This window comes from Daktulosphaira vitifoliae, unplaced genomic scaffold (assembly GCF_025091365.1).
Source record: "Daktulosphaira vitifoliae isolate Bord-2020 unplaced genomic scaffold, ASM2509136v1 Scaffold_1, whole genome shotgun sequence".
Taxonomy (NCBI): Eukaryota; Metazoa; Arthropoda; class Insecta; order Hemiptera; family Phylloxeridae; genus Daktulosphaira; species Daktulosphaira vitifoliae.
Window position 1 is genome coordinate 4,626,432 of NW_026099572.1, and position 21,723 is coordinate 4,648,154.

The 21,723-nt window shown below is 24.3% G+C and overlaps 1 protein-coding gene across 3 annotated transcripts; it reads left to right on the forward strand.

Annotated features, from left to right (window-relative positions):
- Nucleotides 1–379: 379 nt before the first annotated feature.
- Nucleotides 380–18,844, forward strand: LOC126893975 (uncharacterized). 3 transcript variants are annotated; one of them, XM_050664565.1, is made up of 5 exons: nt 380–516; nt 5,635–5,784; nt 5,961–6,576; nt 7,623–7,806; nt 18,385–18,836. In XM_050664565.1, exons 1-5 carry the CDS (start codon nt 472–474, stop codon nt 18,554–18,556), a joined length of 1,167 nt encoding a protein of 388 aa, XP_050520522.1. In that variant the 5' UTR covers nt 380–471; the 3' UTR covers nt 18,557–18,836. The 3 variants fall into 3 exon arrangements, with proteins under 3 accessions (XP_050520522.1, XP_050520525.1, XP_050520523.1); XM_050664568.1 differs by lacking the exon at nt 7,623–7,806 and having other exon boundaries at nt 18,385–18,833; XM_050664566.1 differs by lacking the exon at nt 5,635–5,784 and having other exon boundaries at nt 383–516; nt 18,385–18,844.
- Nucleotides 18,845–21,723: the final 2,879 nt, after the last annotated feature.

Sequence of the window (21,723 nt, forward strand, 5' to 3'; positions counted from 1 at the left end):
TTTTTTTTTTTTTTTTTGATAGGAGGATTAGTGAATAGAATGTAGATACTAAAAATTAAATTCAAATTATATAAATGTATAGAAGCCGAAAGAAATTCCGAACGCACGCTGCTATTCGATAACTAATTTAATATATACCCAATGGAATAATATAATTTGAAAATATATGGAATCAGTTTTTAGGAATTGATTTACCTAAGTTTAGGGATATAATTCCAATTATTTATTATTTATTGACATATGGACTTTATTTCATGCACGTTATTATATTAGAGATAAACCTATAATACGTTAAATGTTTGTAACTAGAATAAGATTTAAACTGAATCCACAAATGGCCTATACTGATAGCGCTTGCGTCTCTACAACCCCTCAACAGATAAATGAGTCGGTTTTCAGTAGAGACGCCACAAAGTATACGTGGTAAATCACCGGGCGCACACGAGCAAAGCTTCAGCAAAACGATCAACGATGAAAAGCATTATATTAATAGTTACCTTGGCTTGTACAATAAAGGTAAGTAATTATTTATCTATTTATACAAAGAAACTATATAAACAATTCAATTCATAAAAAAAGAATTATAAACTATTATAGTGTTAAAATTTGTCATGCTTTATTTTTTCTATGCGTGTGAAATATCAGCTTCCACTAAACTTATGTCAACTGACTACTTTTAAATGATCATAACATAAAACTAAAAAAAAGATCTATATCAAAAATACACTCAAAATAAAAATTATGAAACAATTTTTTTTTTTAAAGGTCCAATTTTAAAATAACTTTTTGGTATATATTATCGTAATTTAATATGTATTTATTTTATTGGTTAAAATAAAAAGCATACACACAAACGATTATTTTTAATAAAATCGAACCAACTTAACTTCTATGTCAAGTATATCAAGTTTTAGAATAGCCTAGAAGCCTAGGATATTTTAGAAATCAAACCTAAACTAGTCATTAACATACGCATAGCTAAAAAATGTTTAAATTCAAAAGGACAAATTATCCACAAAACAAAATCTATGGACAAAAAATTTCAAATGTATATGTAAGATGATCCAACGATATTCTTATTAATTAAAATAATAATAAAATAGTAAATGAAAAAAAGATTAATATAAAAAAAATATAACAGTATACTCAATATCATAACATTATCAAACTAAATTTTTTGCATAATTTTTAAAGCAAATTTAATGGAGTATCCAAAATTAATTTCTTTGGCCATTGAAAGATAAAAAACACGATTAATTATATTCTAACATTGCTTAATTTACATATAACGATTGATGAAGATAATATAGTAGCATTACAAACATAAATTATACATGAGATATTTTTATCTCATCATAAAAATTGCTCTTGATTCAAACATTTAATTTTAACATTTTAATATTCAAATTTATTTCAAACAATTTTGATTCATTTATGTCCAAATAATGTGTCTTAAGTTTTATTTTAATCTTTAGTTACTTGTTTTAAACACTAATATTTTGACAATATTTTCAATTTCTAGAGTTTAAAACAACTCCAAATGTGTAAATCTAGCACTTGTGAAATTAAATAGAATTAAATCAATTTAATTATTTTTAGATAAATTTTTCATTTTAATTTTATGAATTTTAGAATATTTAAAAAAAATTATACAAATACATGATTTTTGTATATAATTGAAGAATAGTACAACATTATAAAACATCTAGAGTCAAACAAATAACCATAAAAACAACATTAATTATTTTTAGGTTTTTTTTTTTAAATATTTCTCTTTATATATATAGGATTTTCAATTATGTTCTCTATTTGTATAAATTGCAAAATGCCTTCTATAGTAATTAATAATATAATTAGCAATTTGGCTCAAAGGTACTGCAATCATTTAAAAGCATAAGCAGTTTTTGCTTTACAAATTACTATAAATTAGATGCTTTTCAACTAAATTTTATTGATTTTTATTGCATTTATTATTTCAAAATCTACATCATAAGATTTATTGAGTTAAATTTTTTGAATAAATTAATAATTTTTATTCAATTTGAACAATATTTCAGTTAAAAATATTTTATAATATCCATGTATTTCACGAAAAAAAATTATGAACATAATAAATATTGATAATTATTATTTTGTTAATACATTTAACGTAAGTAATATTGATAAATCGCAAATGTAATTTTAAATGGAAATTAATCAATCAATTGCGTATAATTGTAATTATTTACAACAAATTGTTTTTTGCGCACTTTAAAAAGAAATAATAAAAAATGTAAAATATGTAATTTGATGTTACACTACATAACTGTCCAATAACAACTTGTACTATTTACTATCTAAAACGTTGTTATCTATTCAGAAGTAATCAAGATTTACAGTTAAAATATAACTAAATATTAATATATTGAATTATTTAATAATATAAAATATAAGAATATTATAATATAAAAATTAGTTTAGTCATAAACAATATCGGAATTGAGTAATATAATGAAGACATTTTGAATTCAGTCAGAATATTAATAATTGGAAACAAACAGTAATTAATATGTCATAGAAAGTAAAATTAACAATTTAGTTTCATAATTTAGCGTCAATCTGCAATAAAAATTTAAAAATATAGGAATTTTTTTATATATATATATATATATCCTTTTATTACCTAACAATGGCCATAGCAGTTTCCCTCAAAGAAGGAGGTTTCTTAACCATTTATATTGCGGGACGGTGACGCACGGAAAATAAAAAAATTTAATAGTATAATATATTAATAAATATATATTATATATTTAAAAATTTAAACTATTAATATAATTTCATAGATAGGTATTCAATGAATTTAAGAATTATTTTATTTGTTAGTTTTTTGAATACAATACAACATTCCAAGAGAATGTATTATTCTATCTTATGTGACTAAACAAAAAGGTTCAAATATTTTCACAAGTCCTAATTATTTACCTACATAAAATGTATTACCAATTTTGGAGATACTTTAAATACTTTCGAAGTTTAATAGAGTAGTTGTAATTAAAAAACTAACTTGAAACATTATCCAATACAATATTAAATGTGTTAATTAAAATTTCTATATAATTAGGACTGTGAATTTAATACACTAAAAAATATAAAATAAGCATACCAATGCGCATTAAAATACAATATAAAAATTAATAAAATGTTGATGTTATACACTAAAATGTTTTTTTTTTACTTTTCTATATTAAATTCACACGTTATATTACAATAAAAGGATCACACTAAACTAAAAGCAATAGGTATTTCTAATATCATATATTCATATACACATTTAGAAAACAATTTTGAAAGGGCTATATTTTTCCTTATCCTAAAAATATTTGCATATAATAATAAACATACATTTCTTAACTATGGAGATCATTTGACCAATTTAGAATATTCTAAATTACATTAGAGTTTTTATAATTAACATTTTATTTGGGAAATTACATATAATAATTTCATGTCATTTCTTCCTAATAATAAAAATCCAAATAAAAAAATGCAAAATACTCAAAAATTATATAAATATGCATTTATATGATTTAACCCATAAATATGCAAAAATTTGCAAAAAAAGATTTTAACATTTAAATTACACATAAAATTAAGTAAATTTTGAAAGACCCATTTTCTTATACAATGTAGAAAAAAGACTTTACAAAAGCATTAAATACAGTCTTATTTATACATAATTTTAACATTGTATGATAATAAAACAATATTTTAATTAGGTTTTTAAAAAATACATTAAACTAATTTTATCTATAAAACTATAATAACATGATTATAAAACCAATTAATTTTCAAATATCACAATATAACCATGCATTAAAAAAAATTATTTAAACAAAAGTGACGTTTTAATTAAAAATGATATATTATTTAATTAGCACATTATCTTCAAAGAAAATGTTGACTTTATTTTTTTTAATACATTTCTTACGTTGGTAATGTTATTTAGAAAGACACTGTATGATAATATCTTACGGGACAAAATTCAATTTAAAAATTATAAACTGATTTTATTCATTGAAAAATTGATTTTAAGTTACTGAATCAAATAATCTAATCGGAAACTAATAAAGATTATGTTGACAATAATAGAAGTTTTTCAATTTTTTCAAGATTTTGTGATCATGTATATAAAATCACAAACACGTCAAGATTGTCAAATATTTTTTAATTCATTAAAAAGTTTTGAAAGTTGGATATTGACAGACAAACAATATTAATGATAAGAATAAATATATACGCCAAATATAAAACTTCTCAAATTTTTTTGCTTTATTTATATTATATTAATTTAATAATAACATTTTATAAACAAAATTTCATAATCCACATTTTGAATAATTAATAACAAATTTTTAACTATCAATATTTTGATAAGTTAAATACTTAATTGAACAAATATTCTATGGAGTTTTAAAAATAAAGTTAATTACACATAAAACGCATTATTCACTTTTATGTAATTTAGATTATATTTAAAACTTAAATGGTACTTTTACAACTAGTTGTTAAGATGTGTCATTGATAAATTGTTTAAAATGGCAGATTTAAAGTCTTCTGTCTTCTAATAATGTGTCACACGCAAATAATTTAAAAATTTCGTAATAAGAAACGAATCTCACTAAATATTTTTCGATTAATAAATTATTATTTTTTAATTTCCTGATAAATTTATGGTATTATTTTTATTTTGTTAGGGGCTTGTTATAAATTTCTTTTTTCAGAATTCGTTTGTATAACTCCTGTAAAAAGCTATATACAACACTCAGGAATTGTAATATAGACACGAATTTACTAATATTCAATTAAATATGTTGCCATCAAACAACCTAGTGTAACTGATATATTAAAAAAGGGTTTTAGCTATTTTTAACGTTACTAGCTTTTTAACCTGTCATGGTAAGAGTCTACATGATAAATAGTCAAATTTTTTAGTTAAATGTCGCCATACTAAAAATTACAATACATGGAATTTATAAAAATGTAGATTCATACACTATTTTATTAGCAGTAACACATAAGATATTAAATATTATATTACATTAATTATTTTGTATATTTCAACTTTATTTTTTTATTATTCTAATCCTGATGTCTTATGTATGACTACTACTACACATTAAAATATTACAATAGTTTCTTTTTCTAAAGTGTTTTCATTATTTGTTGTACATTTTATTAGTATTAGTTTTATTTGACATATTTTTTCTTCTATATCATGAAGATTGGGATATTAATTTAAATTTTAAAATGTAACTGTAAAGCTACAAAAATACATATGTAATGAAAACTTTTAAAAAGAAAAAAATGAAAATAAAGAAATTTTACAATAAAATATCAAATTTTAGAAATCTCATAAATGTTTAAATTTCAAATTTTTATTGTAAAGCTTAGTCAAAATTGTTAGCAAATGTGTTTTAGAATCAAATTATTAGACCTATTTTAATTATATTTATCTTGAAAAAACTGTAAACAAATAAAAGTAAAAGAACGTAATTTAATACATTAATGTTAGTTTAAAAATAATTCATATTTTATAAATCGAAAATTATATTAAGAAAAATTTATCATTAAATTAGCTAATACGTGTTCTATTAGATTTCTTATGAATTCCCATTCGATGTAAATAAAAGGAATTTGGCTGCACTCGCTAAAAACGGACAGTTACCGAATCAAAACGGAGAAGAAAAAAGAATAAAGGAAGAGAATAGAGATGTTTATATTACCCAACAAGATCAAAATGTAAAGGTATGTTTTCATAATGACGACTAGCCAACTAAAATATAAAAAATATTATTTTCCATCAGTTGTGTAAGGAAATTTAAAAATTAATTTTAAATTATTTAAATAAATGGTAACTTCTTTACATTGATTAACTTAGTTTAAATAAAATAATGTTAATTTTAATAATTTTATTTTTGAAGGGAATAAAAGGCCAGTTTGGTTTTATTCAAAAGAGACAGTCAATAGAAGAACCTGAAATTCGTGACGAATTTAAGTCAGATCTTAGAACTATTTTAGACGAGTATTTGGAAAAATTTGGTACAACTTATGACCCGGAAAAGGTTGAGTTGTTCCTGACCAATATGGCAGATGAAGTTTTTGACAATCAAGGTGTTGTTTCACTTGATCATATTCGATATTTGATTGAAACGGGTTATTTTCAGCCGGAAATGAGAGAAGAAGATGACATTAAGCCGATTGATTCTGATTCATCGGATTATATTAGCAAACGTTTTCTTGCTTCGTTAGCTCGTACGAATAACATGCCCTCTTGGTTTGACGATCAATCGACTGTAAACAAACGATATATTTCATCGTTGCTCAGACAAGGTAAACTTCCTTTTGTTTTTCAACCAACTACGGCTTCTCCAAGAGGTGATCAATGGATACAAAATATGCAAAAACCTAAAAGGAGCAACAGTGAATCGTTTCAAAGTGCTGAGGAATTTGTGCCTGTCATGCAGGGTAGCAAAACGTTACAGACACTAATCGATGACTTCTTGATGCGAGAACAAAATATGCAAAAGCGGTATTTAGGTAATTAACATTTTTTTTAGCTTTTTCGATGTAAAAAAAACCTTAGTAACTGGTAATTGACGTTAGTAGTTTAAAGAAAAATACTTAGTGTTATGTTTTTTTATGTAGATAATGTAGAAAAATTATTTGTGTGATAATTATGACAAATATATGTATATATATATATATATATATTTGTTTAAAAAAAGATACTAAGAAATAATATTTTATAAATATAAAAGATATTCTAGAGAATGAATTTCTAATTATTTTCTGTAATTAAATAGGGTGTGAATATTTTTTTTAATGTAAAATTAAGTATACATTACTATACATTAAATACTATACATTCTTTAGACAATTGATTATCTTCTTTTAAAACTTTAAGTTAATATAGTTAACTTAAAGTTTAAGTTCTAAATATGAAAAAATATATCATAGTTAATTAATAAGTTGGTTTGTAATCATAGTTATTTAGAGAAAATAAGTAAGTAAAATCTTTTGGTTCAACAAACAATTAATTATATCAAAAGTTAACATATTTGAAGTCTAATTTTAAAATGCGTCAGATTATATATTTTAAGTTTTAAATTTTAAGTACAGTACTTACTTAAAGACAATATACATTTTAAAGTTACATTACGTTTTAGTCTAATGGATATTTGTAATGATTCTGCATTTCACTTACCAAAATAAATTCAATTATATTAAATTTAAATTAATTATGAAAACCTAATTTGGCTAATAAACACATAAAACAATTTTTTATAAAATATTCATTACTAACTCTTAGATTTGTATTTTGGTGATTATATTCAATTATACCATTAAATGTATTTATATTTTATGGCTTAGAAAAACATTGACTTTTACTGTAGATAATAGAACAATACATTTAGTATGTTGTGCATCTTAACGTCTTTAGTAATTTGTAGTTAATTTTATTTTCATAAAAAATTAGTAAGTAGTGTTATAGTTTAATGATATATTTGGTGATCATTGTTTGTGAGTGTAAGTGTTTGTGAATGTTAAATGGTTATGTTTCGTGATAACTAAATGATTGACAGGGGCGCTGGCACGTAGCGGTTGGATGCCCAGGCGATTTACTACATCGTTTCACCCTAACAGTATATACAACAAAAGACACTTGGCAGCTTTGGCCAAGTTGGGCTGGTATAGAAATACTCCATCGTTTTATGTGCGAAACGGTCGAGGTTCTTTTGATTGTAGCAGAAACGACGAAATAACAGAGTAAGATAATAAATCTACTTTGTGGAATTTTTGGTGTTATAAAAATATTATGTCTAATATTTTGAAGTCGCTCCAAATATTTTTAAACTTATAGATTTCTTCAAAATAATGTCTTTTATCAAAGTACTCCTATCAAACTATCACACACTTAACAAAATATTTTCTTTGTTATGCGTCTATTACAGAAAATTAAAACTACATTTTTTTAAGTTTACTATTTTATAAAAATTGATATATTTTTTTCATCTCTTGTGTTTGTTTTGATAACAAATAGACACCAATTTCTTTTATTATAATAAAATACCTATATTTTTTAATTACGTTCTGAAAATCTATGTATCATGTAGATACACAGATTTTTTAAGTTCTAAGACGTATGTAATCCTATTTAAATATTCAAACATGCTACTTCAACTAACTGACAGGTATCCCTGTAGATAGGGGATAAGAATACTTCCACGCAACCTTTGCCAGTTGTTTCTTACGACTGGCAGAGATTGCAGCAAGTCAACAGCCGGTGTAAAATTTTGTCAAAAAGTATGTGAAGTCCTGAATAGAGCTTAGGTAAATCGTCCCATCTCGACTGTACGCAGGGACAACATGTGAGAGGAAATAAAGTAGTTAGAGGATGAGGAGGACTAAAGTATAAAGTCTTTTATACCAGTCGTACAACTTCTACAGTAGCTGTTTCACCAGTCATGTGTACAGGCCTACTAAATGCTTATAGTGTCAACAGTTTAGGAAAATCATCATTCAAGTCTTGGCTGAACTCGTGTATAAGGGTGAAAGATAGATAAAAAATAATAATAGGTAAGGAATGTTGTGATATTAACTGGTAGATATAAAAAATTAGTAGAAGTATTGAAGGAGAGAAAAGTTAATATTTGTTGTGTGCAGAGAACTAAGGAAATAGGTGAAGATTATAAAAGAATAAACCAATACAAAGAATTACAAAGGGACAATAATGAACGAGGGGATAAAAAGTAAAGTAGTAGAAGTAGATAGGAAAATTGATAAAATTATAATCGTAAAATTAATTTTCGAGGAAGAAGTGTGGAATGTAGTAAGTGCCTATGTGAAATGTGATGAAATAGACAGTGTTTTGAAAAGAGATAGATGAAGTGATGCATTAAATATCTGATAATGAGGATGCGGTGATTGGTGGAGATATAAATGGACATGTCCGTAAAGAGAGGAAAATATACGAAAGAGTACATGGATGATATGATTTTAGTGAGAATAATAAGGCTGGAAAAAGAATCCTGAATTTTGCAATATTGTATGATCTTGATGTGGTTAATACTCTTTTAAAAAGAGGGAAGAACATTATATAACTTATAAGAGTCGAAGTAATAAATCATAGATTGATTATTTTATATGGAAGAGAGGGAGTGTAAAACTAGTAAAAGATTATAACATTATCCCAGTTGAAAGTGTAACTATATAACATAGATTGATGGTAATGGAGTTGTGGTGTAGTGGGAAGAGAGTATACAAAAACAGAAAGAACATAGGTGGAGAATCGAGGTTCCTGTGCAAAAATTATAAGAAGAAAAAAGAGAGGAAGGTGTCAACTGACGAGAGGTACATAAATGATGCGTGGAATAGATTTGATAGTTGTGTAATAAATACTACAAAGGAGATTGTTGGTGAGAGTAGCAGTAGAATGCCAGGAAACAAGGAAACCTAGTTGTCAGATGAGGACGTTTAAATATTCTTAGAGAGTAAGAAAAAACAGTTCAAATCATGGTACAAGAACAAAAGGAAAGAAAATAGGATTGATACAAACGCTTGTACAAGAATTTTTATACATATTATTTCTGAACAAAAATATATCACGGGGCGGGTGTTTTATTGCGTAAAGTTTTTAATAATATAACTATTTTATTTTGACCAACACATGAAAGACTTTCATTACTTATACACCATGTTTCACGTTATACACAACAGTCCATTGTAAAATATAATAATTTAAAAAATAATTTTTATTAAGAGAGAATATACGTCAATCGTGGATAAAATAAGAGAAAATAGACTTAGAAGGTTAGCCATGTTGTGAGAAGAGAGAATCGGAAGCTGTAAGAATAGTTATAGAAATGAATGATAAAGGAAAAAGAAATAGAGGAAAAACAAAAAAAAAAAAAAATGGAGGGATGTTTTTGATATCGAATGCGATATGAGGACGACTGTTGTGTGCGTAGATGATCGTTCGTGTCAAGTGAAAGTTTAAGATAAGATTTTATTTTCTACTCCTACCGTTCACAAATATTAAGTTGTTGAGGATGTAAGCCAGTGAAGCTGAAACCTATACCTGTTGTATGGTTCAGAGTGTTGGGCTGTTGGCAAGTAAATAGAACTATGAATGAGTGTAGCAAAGATAGATATAGTTGGATAGATAAATGAGTGGTAATGAGAGAAGATAGGATAAGGAATGAATATGTAAGAGGAAGTATAGAAGTAGTGTCAAGCATAGATAAGTTAAGCGAAAATAGGTTAGATTCACCATCTAAGCCATGATTTAACCAATCGTTTTGTGAGGATAGAGAAATTGTAAATTTTAAGAATGGTTATAGAAATAAATGTTGAAGGAAGTAGAGTTAGAGAAAGAATGAAAAAGAGATGGCTGGGTGCTGTTGAGAGTGATATGAGAATACCTTGTACGTGTATAGATTATATGGGAGATTATGTCAAGTGAATATTTAGGATAAGGGTGGCTGATCTCAAATAGCTAGGATAATGGCAAGAAAAAAGAATTTATTAATTAATGAATCATGAAGAATTGTATAGCTCGTTTTTAATGTCTTATAGGGATAGAAATTTAATTTTTTTTAATAAGAACCTTATGAAAATTATTGTGAAATGTACGGCAAATTTAATCATTTTTAGCGATTTATTTTATTATTCATAAACATTTTTTAAAAAATATATAAATTTTCCAACTTTATATAAATAATACCTAATCTTAATACATAGTATCCTATTTATGACTGCATTTACGAGGCCTTAATCATCATCCTGATTGATCATGTTCTAACTAATTTCCTAGGCTTCTCTCCTTATAACCTTCAATTCCTTCCTTAGCCATTATTAGCTACGATGTGAAGGTATTAATTTTACTATGATGTGTTTTTTTTTGTGTCTGTTACTACTTTTTTCAGCTCTCACAGAACCGATTTCTTTCAACGTTACGTCAAAAGATCACAAATCGAATTTAGCCAAAGACATTATCCTCGTTCCCCGTAAATGGGGAAAATTTGCAAAAAAATTACAAATTTAAAAATCGCTAATTTTCGAAATTTTTTCAAATTTTTTTACTTAAAAATGCTATAACTTTTCAAAAATTAACAAATCAATATAGTTTTTTTTTATAGATGCATAATGTCTTTACCTATCATTTGATGTATTTCTTTATAAATTTGAACCTCAACTTGCCCAGAAGGGGGGATTAATAATGACGAATTTTTAAACTTAACTTTTTAAAGTGTTCCGGAAATACTGATACTTTTATATATACCTTAAATTAAAGCTTATGAAATGTACTAAATGTAAAAAAAAATTTGGACTTTATTTTGTCTTCACGGTGAAAATAGTTACCGAATGCTATTTTTGTGTGAAAATTCTCGATTTTATATTTAAATTTTTTAACTTTATAATGCTATAACTTATTGAAAAGTGTATGGATCTATACAATTTTTATATGAGAAATCATATTTATATCCTTCTTTCGTTCGACATACTTTTTTTTTAAATAAAAAAATTTCCCTTTATATATTTACATATTATATATCATATATTACACTTATAAATTATAAAACTTGTAATCAGGATATAAATAAGAAAATAGGAGATCATGTAGCTTTTGGAATAATCCACCAATTTTATAAAATTAATCACTATCTACAGATTTGCATCGAAGCCTTTTTTATGATAGTGATTTTAATCATTGTCAAATATCATTATACTTGACCCAACAATGCCACATCCCCACTGTGCCGTGTTTTAATAATTTATTATTTTACTATATTTCTACAAACTTTCTCAACTATTGCCTAACTTTTACTGACGGGTCTGCCTTATTATCCAAAACTGTCTGTACTTATTACATACCAACTCCTAATATTTCGTTTTCTACTAACCTGCATCACCTATCGTCCTCCTTAACTACCATATGCATTGCTATTGTCAATGCACTTTTCTATATTTCTGTTTCTCTAGATACCTCTTTTCTCATCTGCTCAGATTTTTAGGCTTGTCTCCAGTCTATTAATTCTAACCCTTTTGATTCTTAAACGTCCCCTATTATCCTTTCAATTAAAACACTCTTCCACAAAATTTTAACTTCTGATAAAGAAGTTCAATTCCATTGGGACCCTAGCCAAATCGGGATCCGTAGTAACGAGTTCGCTAATTCTAATATGCATCATCATTCCTATGTTATCTTTATTCTGATGCTCTGTATTACTTTATATCTACCCTGATGGAAGCATGGCTCACCAAGTGGTCTTCTCTCCCTAACAGTTTTGCCCAATATCATTGATCCATCGTACCTAGCCCTTCCAAAATTCCGTGGTTTTATCAACTAGATCTTACTCGCAATATAATTTCTAGCTTTTCACGACTCAAACGAGGTCATAACCTTTTACCAGCATTCGCTTACAAATTAAACCTGAACTCAGTTCCTATTTGCCATTTACATGAGGATGAAGTCATCGGAGATTTTCCGCGCTATTTATTGATTTGCTCCTCCTTGGCGTTTAATAGGTGACTGCTTATAAAGTTTTAAGAATCCAATGAAATTTCTAATTTTGTTCTCTCTGTTGTAATAAATTCCTATTCTATTCCCGTGATTACTGCCATCATTTCTTTTATATAGAGCGTTGGTTGTATTATTTAACTACTTTATTTTGTATTATAATTTATTGTACATAATTTACTTTTGTTATACTAATTAACACTATTTATTCCTGTAATTCGTAACGCTAATTAATAATATATTATCTAATTCTAATGTAATTGTCGAGCTATAATATTTTCATAAAAAAAAAAAAAATTACATAGCATCAATAAATTATTCATTAAAAATAAATAAACAATTAAGATATAAAATTTGTTTATCTTTACTGTGCAGTTTTTAAAAATAAGTAAATATCTCATACTAAACATTTATTGTAAATTAATAACATTACCCAAGTATAATACATTATTTAAACGCTACATTTTTAGGCAAACTACTATATATTTGTGTTGTACGACTCATTTTTCTCACAAGGAAAAAAAAGAAAAAATAGAGTCGAGATCAATACTAATATTTCATACCTAAGTTCATATATGAAAATATTTTGCTATTAACCGCAAAAAATGTACTAAAATAAAGAAGTTGATTTACTGAAAAACAGAATATAAAGATATATTCAAAATAAATGAAAATACAACAGTTAACGATTTTAAAAAAACCTTAAATTTTGAAATACTCCAATTTATGGTCCATCGAGATATCTTTCTTTATTTTTCAATTTTATAGCAGTTTTTTATTTTTCTATCACAATAATAACAGATTAACAACACAATAGTATTTATATAAAAGACTTAACAAATGTCGATGTTTTATTGTTGAAATCATTTTCATTATCAAATATTTTTCATAGCTATATGTTTACTACGATTTATAGAGAGGTTAATATGATGCATATATTATTTATTTTAAGCATAATATGATGCATTTTCATGGGTCGTACACGTTTAAATTAGAAGGGAAATATTTTTTTAACTCTATGTGCGTACGTGATTGTAAGAATAATTCATATTTGTTAGCTATAGTTTTTTTTAATAATATTATTAGTATTTTTCTGTTATCCGGCCATCATTTTAAGATAATGTTAATACTATTATAGCAATATGTTACATAGCAAAAGGACTGGTCGAACCAAACGTTTTAGACATACAATTCGGGATATAATTTCTGAAATACTATGTGGTTCAAAGGGTTTCTTGTTCATTCAATTGGAAATCGATGTATTAAATCATATACCGAGTACCCTAATCAGTGAGCTATAACAGAAATATAGTTTGTCCCATTAAAATCTCCGACAGCAACCATATGAACAGCTATCACACCAATCCTACCACAAACCCATGTATCCTTATTAATAAGATATCTATAATTAAATCTCAATCCGACCATATGATTTCAATATTTTATGATATTTTTCGTTTACAGTTTAATAGAATTATCTAGAATATATATATAGCTTTTTAAAATATGTATTTAATTAGGCACTACATAAACCTCCAGTAAATGTAGTAAAAACTATGCGAAGTCACATTTAGAGTCATACTGACGCTAAAAATATATGGGAATTAAAATTTATTTTTTATAATTAAATAGTTTTTTTCAATTTATTACAATTAATTAACAAAAATAGTGCAAACTTATTTTTAATTTTAATTTTTTGGTATAAACCTTTTATATTAAAAAAATCCTAATAAAACGATTAAATACTGTCAATAAATCTTATGCCTCCCTTTCAGAAAGACTCTAGTTACACCATCTAAATAGATACAAAGTATGATAATTACAGAATGATTGATTTATCATTAACCACTTGTATGGATTTCTTATAGATTTCTATAAAATTTTATTAAAACATTAACTTTATTCTAAATTAATGATTATTTCAGATATTAAGTAGTATTTATTTCTTGATTTATAATTTGTAAAATTTTTTTTTTAAGTTAATTCCTTATATATTAAGGGTACTTTTATTTTAAAAATTATACACAATTTTACACCTGGAGTGGGAAGATGAATGTGGCAGTCTAAATTTAGAAACAATAACAAATTAAAGAAAACTATAAAGATTAATATTATATAGTTATTTTAAATTTAAGATTTTTATTCATACTTCATAATATTTTTACCATATATTTAAACCAATATTTTTTAGATTAAAATGTTTTCTATAATGTCAAATATTTTTTTATATTATTATTTAACAACGCGTACAAATAATACGTTAGATAAAAATTATTGCTATAAGCATTTGCACAATATACTTTATATTTTTGTTAAAACGGGTGATATTCCTAAGTGTTAAAATTAAAAAGCACTAACCTATAATAAATTAAGTGAACATTTATAATTTCATCAGGAAAACAATACCTATTCATATTATTTTGACTACGCATTGTGATCGAATCTATTGCATTTTTTTTATTTCGGCTATAAATTTAAATTCTCTTTTTATTCATCCATATATTTGATTTTATTGAATACTAGAATTTAATTAAGCAATGGCCATCAAATACCTATATTTTCTATTGATACCATTAATACATTTCAACCTTTTGTTATTAACACTATTCGTGGTACTTGAAAAAATTATTTCTCTAAAAATATGGTATTGGTTAGTGTGTAAAATAATACAATAATTTAAAATATTTTACAAAAAGTAACTTAAAGGATACATTGAGCACATGTGAACTTTGTCACTTTTTTCATTTTGAATTACTTATACCAGTTTTATTTGTTTTCAATTTGACGTGTTTAAAATACACTTTGTTTTTTGACATAAAACGTTTTTGGCATGAACAAAATTCGAATAAAGTAAAATTCTATGAATGTGAAATATCTTCCTCATTTTATTTTCAAACTTGACTTCATTACGTAAACACAAAATTTTAATTAAACGTTTTGATGCATAAGTAACAAATAGTTTTTAGTAAAAACTATTTATTGCTGAGTAACTAAAAGGTGAATAATTAAATGTTTGTTAGATTTAACTAAATTATCTAAACAGTTCCTTTTGTTATTTTTAACTTATTCACATCAAGTTTTTATATGAATAAAATATGAAAGTAACTACACGGTCATGCGTTATAATTAATGTACACCAGTACACACATATAAATATAATAAATTGAGTTTACAATAATTTAAATAAAGCTCTATTTTGTAATAAATTGTTGTTTAAGTTTGGTCACTTTTGGGTGAAGTCACGATTTACTAAATTAACTTTAATAATTATTTGAGTAATTTCTAATATAACTTAGATATTTTCTGGTATATTTAATACAACAGTATAAATATTTGTACAAATATACAAAAATATTAATATTTTTATAATTTATTTTTCATAAACATAAATCCTTTTCAAAATTAATTACGCCCAGGCAAAATATTTTGAAAAGTGATACAGTTTTACTCAACATTAAAAATTTAACATAAAGTGTGTAATTTTTTTCTATGTCTTTACTATTATTTTATCCAGTATAATAGCTGTTTTTTAATTATTAAATAATTACTAATTTATTACATTATAACAGAAATAAAAAAGGTAGTTTTATTTTCATAAATTCAAAATATTAAGTCAATTAAAATTTTTTTTTTCTTTTACTTTTATAATTTATAATAAATATATGGCGATTTAAATAAGATGCCTTAGAAATATATTTTTTTATAGACGTCAAAACAATAATTAAACTAATTCAGTACCAATAACTCCTACATTTGCCGTATATATTTTCAAAGCAATATAGAGAGAAAGTAAAGTACATATCTCTAAAATAATCTGTTTCTCTGTTCCATTTTGATTTTTATTAAGCCTAATTGTTATTCATCTTCTCGTAAACGTATAAAATGAGTGAGTGTTTGCCGTCAAGTAGATGATGCCGCCTACATTGATAGCCTTTTAATTAATTTTATCAAATATTGACTTGACTAACATTTTATAATACTCCTTCTAAGTCAAATGCAAATTTTTAGAATATACACTTTGTAATTAATATTATATATTCTAATTAATTTTTAATAGTCTATTATTTAATTATTCGGTTTGACGACTTTAACTAAAAATATTCATATTTAAATAAATAAATCATATACATTCCATTATAATTAAAATATAAGTAATTTTAAATTACTAATTTTAAATTGAGCACTGAAATTTAATATTTATAAAAATATACGGACTTAATTACAATGGAATTATTATCGAAAAATGGTTACCACACATTAGACATTAATATTATGTACTATTGTTAGCTTCGATATGAAGCTGAGAAGGTATTAATTTTACACTATGAAGTGTTTTTTTTTTATTTATTATTTTTTTTATTATATTGTTATTATTAATTCACATAATTAATGTTATAATTTTACACTAATAAGAAAAAAAAATACATATTTTTTAATTTTATTAAAATTTCAAAATAGCTCTTTTCTTATGAAAATATTGATAGGTCAACTAGGACAAATATTAATAAAGTTACAAATATTTCAATACATAGAGTTGATATGTAAAATAAAATGCTAAAAGATGTCTATTTTAAAATTTTGAAAAAATAAAAAATTTATTTTTTTTAAATTATATAAAATATAATTAAAACGTAGTTTAAGAAAACAAATATTGTTTAATAAAAAAATTACAGAGATAGTGATCAGCAAATATAGTTGTCTATTACTATTGGTATATATACAGGGAAATTAATATCTGATAAAACACTTATTTACTTAGAAACTATTGAGAATTTTAAATTTTTGTAAAGAGAAAAATATTAGGCTCAAAAAACTCTACAATAATAATTAATTAAATCTTTTTTTTTGTCCTTTCAAGGACAAATTTATTTAATTATAATTTTCTTAGATGGAAATCCTTGTTTTTAACTTTATAATGACAGGAAAAAATTACAAGCAACTTTGTTTGCGTTTTATACATTATTTAAAGATTTGGATGACAAGTAAAAATTAATCATAGATTTGGTTTTATAATACCGATGGCAGTGCCAAGGGGTATTATTGTTGCCATCGAGGCGTTTATAATCTGTTATAATAAGCAATAAATTATTTATTATAATAGTTGTCAAAAAAATTTTCACGTTAGTTGTCTAAATTAGAAATAACAATAATATGTTGTCACTCTCGTAACAGATTATTGCTCCCACTAATATTATAAAACCAAATTAAAGTTGAATTTTTATTTGATATACAAATCTTTAAATAACGTGTAAACGCAAACGGTAGATCGTATAAAACAATTGAAAGAACAAAGTTGTTTTTAGTTTTTTTTCTGTCATATTATAAAGTGAAAAAAAAGGTTCAATTAAAAGAAAACTATAAATAAGGATTTTTATCAGACAAATATTCTACTTATAATTTGATATTTAGCATACATAATTTCTTCATGCTATCACATACAAGATTAAAAACCGATAATAATATGTAGCATTGAAACAGATTATTATTACCTTTAGTATTTTGAAAACTAAATTAATCATGAATTTGTGTTTAAAATCAAAATCTTAAAATAAACACAAACGGTTTATTGGATAAAAAATAATTAAAAGAACAAAATTGTTTGGAAATTATTTTCCTATCTTATCATTAAACTAAAATAGGATTTCCCATTAAAGAAAATTAACTTTTTTAACCTTTATAATATTTAATAACAGATTATTATAAAGTTTTTTAAATGAAACAATAATTTCCTTTATGAAATTTTCTATAGTTTCCAATTAAATGAGTGTCTTATCATTAATTGATCATCCGGCTTACATATATTTATTATTAATAATATATTACAGCAGGAACATCCAGAATATTAGGGGGTCAGATGAGGAAACAAGGATCAACTCGTCACCAACAGCAGCAGAGACGCAAGCCAACGGGATAAAAACAAAGAAATTTCTCCTCTTGCCAGCTGTGGATAACATTTTATTACGTAGACAGTATCCTCATTTAGCAACCAATATTTAGAACAGTAATTCAAGAAATATAATTAAGATTCGCCGATAAAAACAGTCATCAATGACCATATTAACTTTTTTTTTTACAATGATTTTTTTTTTTTTGTAAAACTTGTATAATATTATTTGACACGTAATGAATATATCGGCGACGTCTATAACTCAAGACAATAAATAAAATAATTTCTTTAATTATTACAATAACTGATGTACTACAATTTAGCTTTTTTCGTGTTTTTAATGTCATTTAATAGTTATTTAACTATAGACATCTCGTGTAAGAGTTAATAAATTTAAATTATTTAAAAATGTTTTTTTTTTTTACAAGAAACTTCTAGATTTTATAAACTGTTTAAAATAATGTAATTCAGCAATACCACCAGTATAAAAAAAAGAAATCAAGAAAGTTCTTAAAAAATATATTATTCAAAAGTTAATAAATTATTACAAAAATTGGGAACGATATATGTTAAAATAAAATTTGAGATATTTGGTAGCTGAAATAAAATTTCAAATTACCAATCTTTTTTTGTCATTTTTTTTATATTCTTTTCAAAAAAATAAATAGTACTGTCAAAATTATATAATTGCACTTAAAGCTCAAAAAATATGAACTAATTATGTAAAAGATATTTCCTTAGATATAATGAGCACTTAAATATTTGGTTACAATTTTTTAAGTTCAAACCGATTTAAGAGAAATAAAGGCCATATTAAAAAGTAATTTCACTAGTTAATTTATATAAAGAAATACATTTTTAAGTTTATGCTGTAAAGTATAAGAAAGATTAATTAAAGTATCTACTTTATGTTCAAAATGTTCGCATAAGATTAATTTGCTAAAATTTGTTTCATACTAATATGTTAGGAAATAATGCATTAACAAATGTAATGCAGTTTTAATGACTTTTTTAATTAATTTATATTACACTTTTTTCAGATAAAATTAAACGATAACGTTTATTTTTTGCTATGTGTGCTTACTATTAAAAATAAGTTAATTTTACACTTGGAATGCCTTTACAAACTTATATAATCATATTATTTAGTTTAATTAATGTTCGTAATTACAGTAAAAATACTACAATTACAAAGTCATTAAAACAATAATTAAAAATTTTAATTAATTAGTATAAAATTTAAAAAAAATGCTGTAACTTGGTTTAGTTTATGTTATTATTGTGTGAATTTATAATTTCATTTCAACTTAAACAATTATACAAAAATGTTAATTATATCAGCCATAATCAGGTAAGTCAGTCATTTTCAACTTATTCATTTTAATAAATAACAACAAACAATTGAATGTTTTATAAATCAATATGGATCCTTTTAATATTAATTTCTAAGCAATGAATATCGACACAGCAAATAAAAAAGAAACTTTTAATAATGGTGGTTTAAAATAAAACATGAAAAATAAACTATATATTTTATAATTGTTTTTTATTTTATCTTTTTAAAAGGCGTCGGATAGAAAAGATAAGCACTTGATAATTCTTCCAACCGAAAAATTTAATGAGTGATTTGTCATTTCTATTCTTCTTTTTTTTTCTCGCCTTAATCCCAACTACTTAAGGTCACCCCAAGTGATTTGTTATTTCTATTATTTAAAAAATTCAGTCAAGTGTAATTGCTATATAATATAATACAATTTAAATTTAAAGACATTCAAATTCTACCTTTTTGGATGGGAAGGGATAAACTAAAAACAGAGCCATAGTTCTAATTTTTTTTAAACGTGGTGACTTTACATTCTACACATCATTTATCATACTCTTCTTTAATATCCTGATAAATAATATGGACAACTAAACAATTAAAAATAAAGAATATGAGAAGATATTACTGAAAAGTTATAGAACGTATCAATGTTATACAATTAATTATGCCCAAGTTTCAAAGACAACTTGACGAAAGGTCGTTTGCCTTTTTTAATAAAAAATGTATACGTTATAATTTCTTTTTTGAAATTATACAGGTAATTTTTTTATCATTACCCACTCAATTACTTGTAGAATAAATATAATTTAAACTTTTTTTTTTGGTTTTTTTTAGTTGCATATTATTCTTGAATGATTAACTATTTAAAACTTATTATGTTCATCCCTTATGCCTGGTAAGGGTGTCAACTTTGTTTTTTTAAATGGGAACACATATTTTGAATTTAATAAAATGTTTGGATTTTTAATTCAATAGTAAATGGCATTTGAATTTTTTAGTATAACTTTATTAGTTTATTCGATATAAACACTTAAAGTTTCAAATTTTTGAGTAAATATACATGTATAATATACAAGGGATTAAAAATACAGGTAGCTAATTGGTTTTTTATGACATTACTGTCATTGTCACGGATTGTTTATTATCAATTATGACTATCAATAGATATACTTTCTGTATTGTCAGTTAGTGTATTTATAAACTCACAACAGTGTGCTTTACTACCATTGATAATAACAATGCTGTATACCTGCTAATATCGATGTCATAAAAAACCAATTAGGTACCTGTATTTTTAATCCCTTGTATATTATACTCAAAAATTTGAAACTTTAAGTGTTTATATCACTTTTGAATGTAATTGGGTGTGATATGAGGTCTGGTAGTTTATGTATATATAACGTAAGAGATCGTGTCAAGTGAAGGTTTAAGATACAGATCGTCAACGCCAAGTAGATGGGAAAAAGGAAAAGAAAAATAAGATGTTTTTGCGTTAATGCATATTCTAAGTTTTTTAAGCCAGTGGGCCTTTTTAAACCATTTCTATACTTAGATTTTTGATTGATTTTCGTAAAGTGTATACCAAAAGAGTGTTTATTGGAATTAGTATTTTTCATATAAATTTTATTAGGAACAGTGTTTTCAAAAAAAAAAAAAAGTTATTGCAGTTATAAAATGCAGAAAAATTTTACTTAATTAGTGATCAGTGAAAATATTTTAATCAGTTAAAAACCATTTCATTTATAAGGGTCTGCAATTAATTATACCTTATATTAATTTCTTTTATTTTTAACATGTTTAGTCTGAAGCGGATCTAGGATTTTTCTATATTTTCAATACAAATATACAAAATATTAAAAATAAAAAAATGGATTTTACTATTAAACAAAGTCTAATAATCGTTTTGTTCAAACAATTATCTAAATTATGTTACAAATTAGTTCACGGGGGATA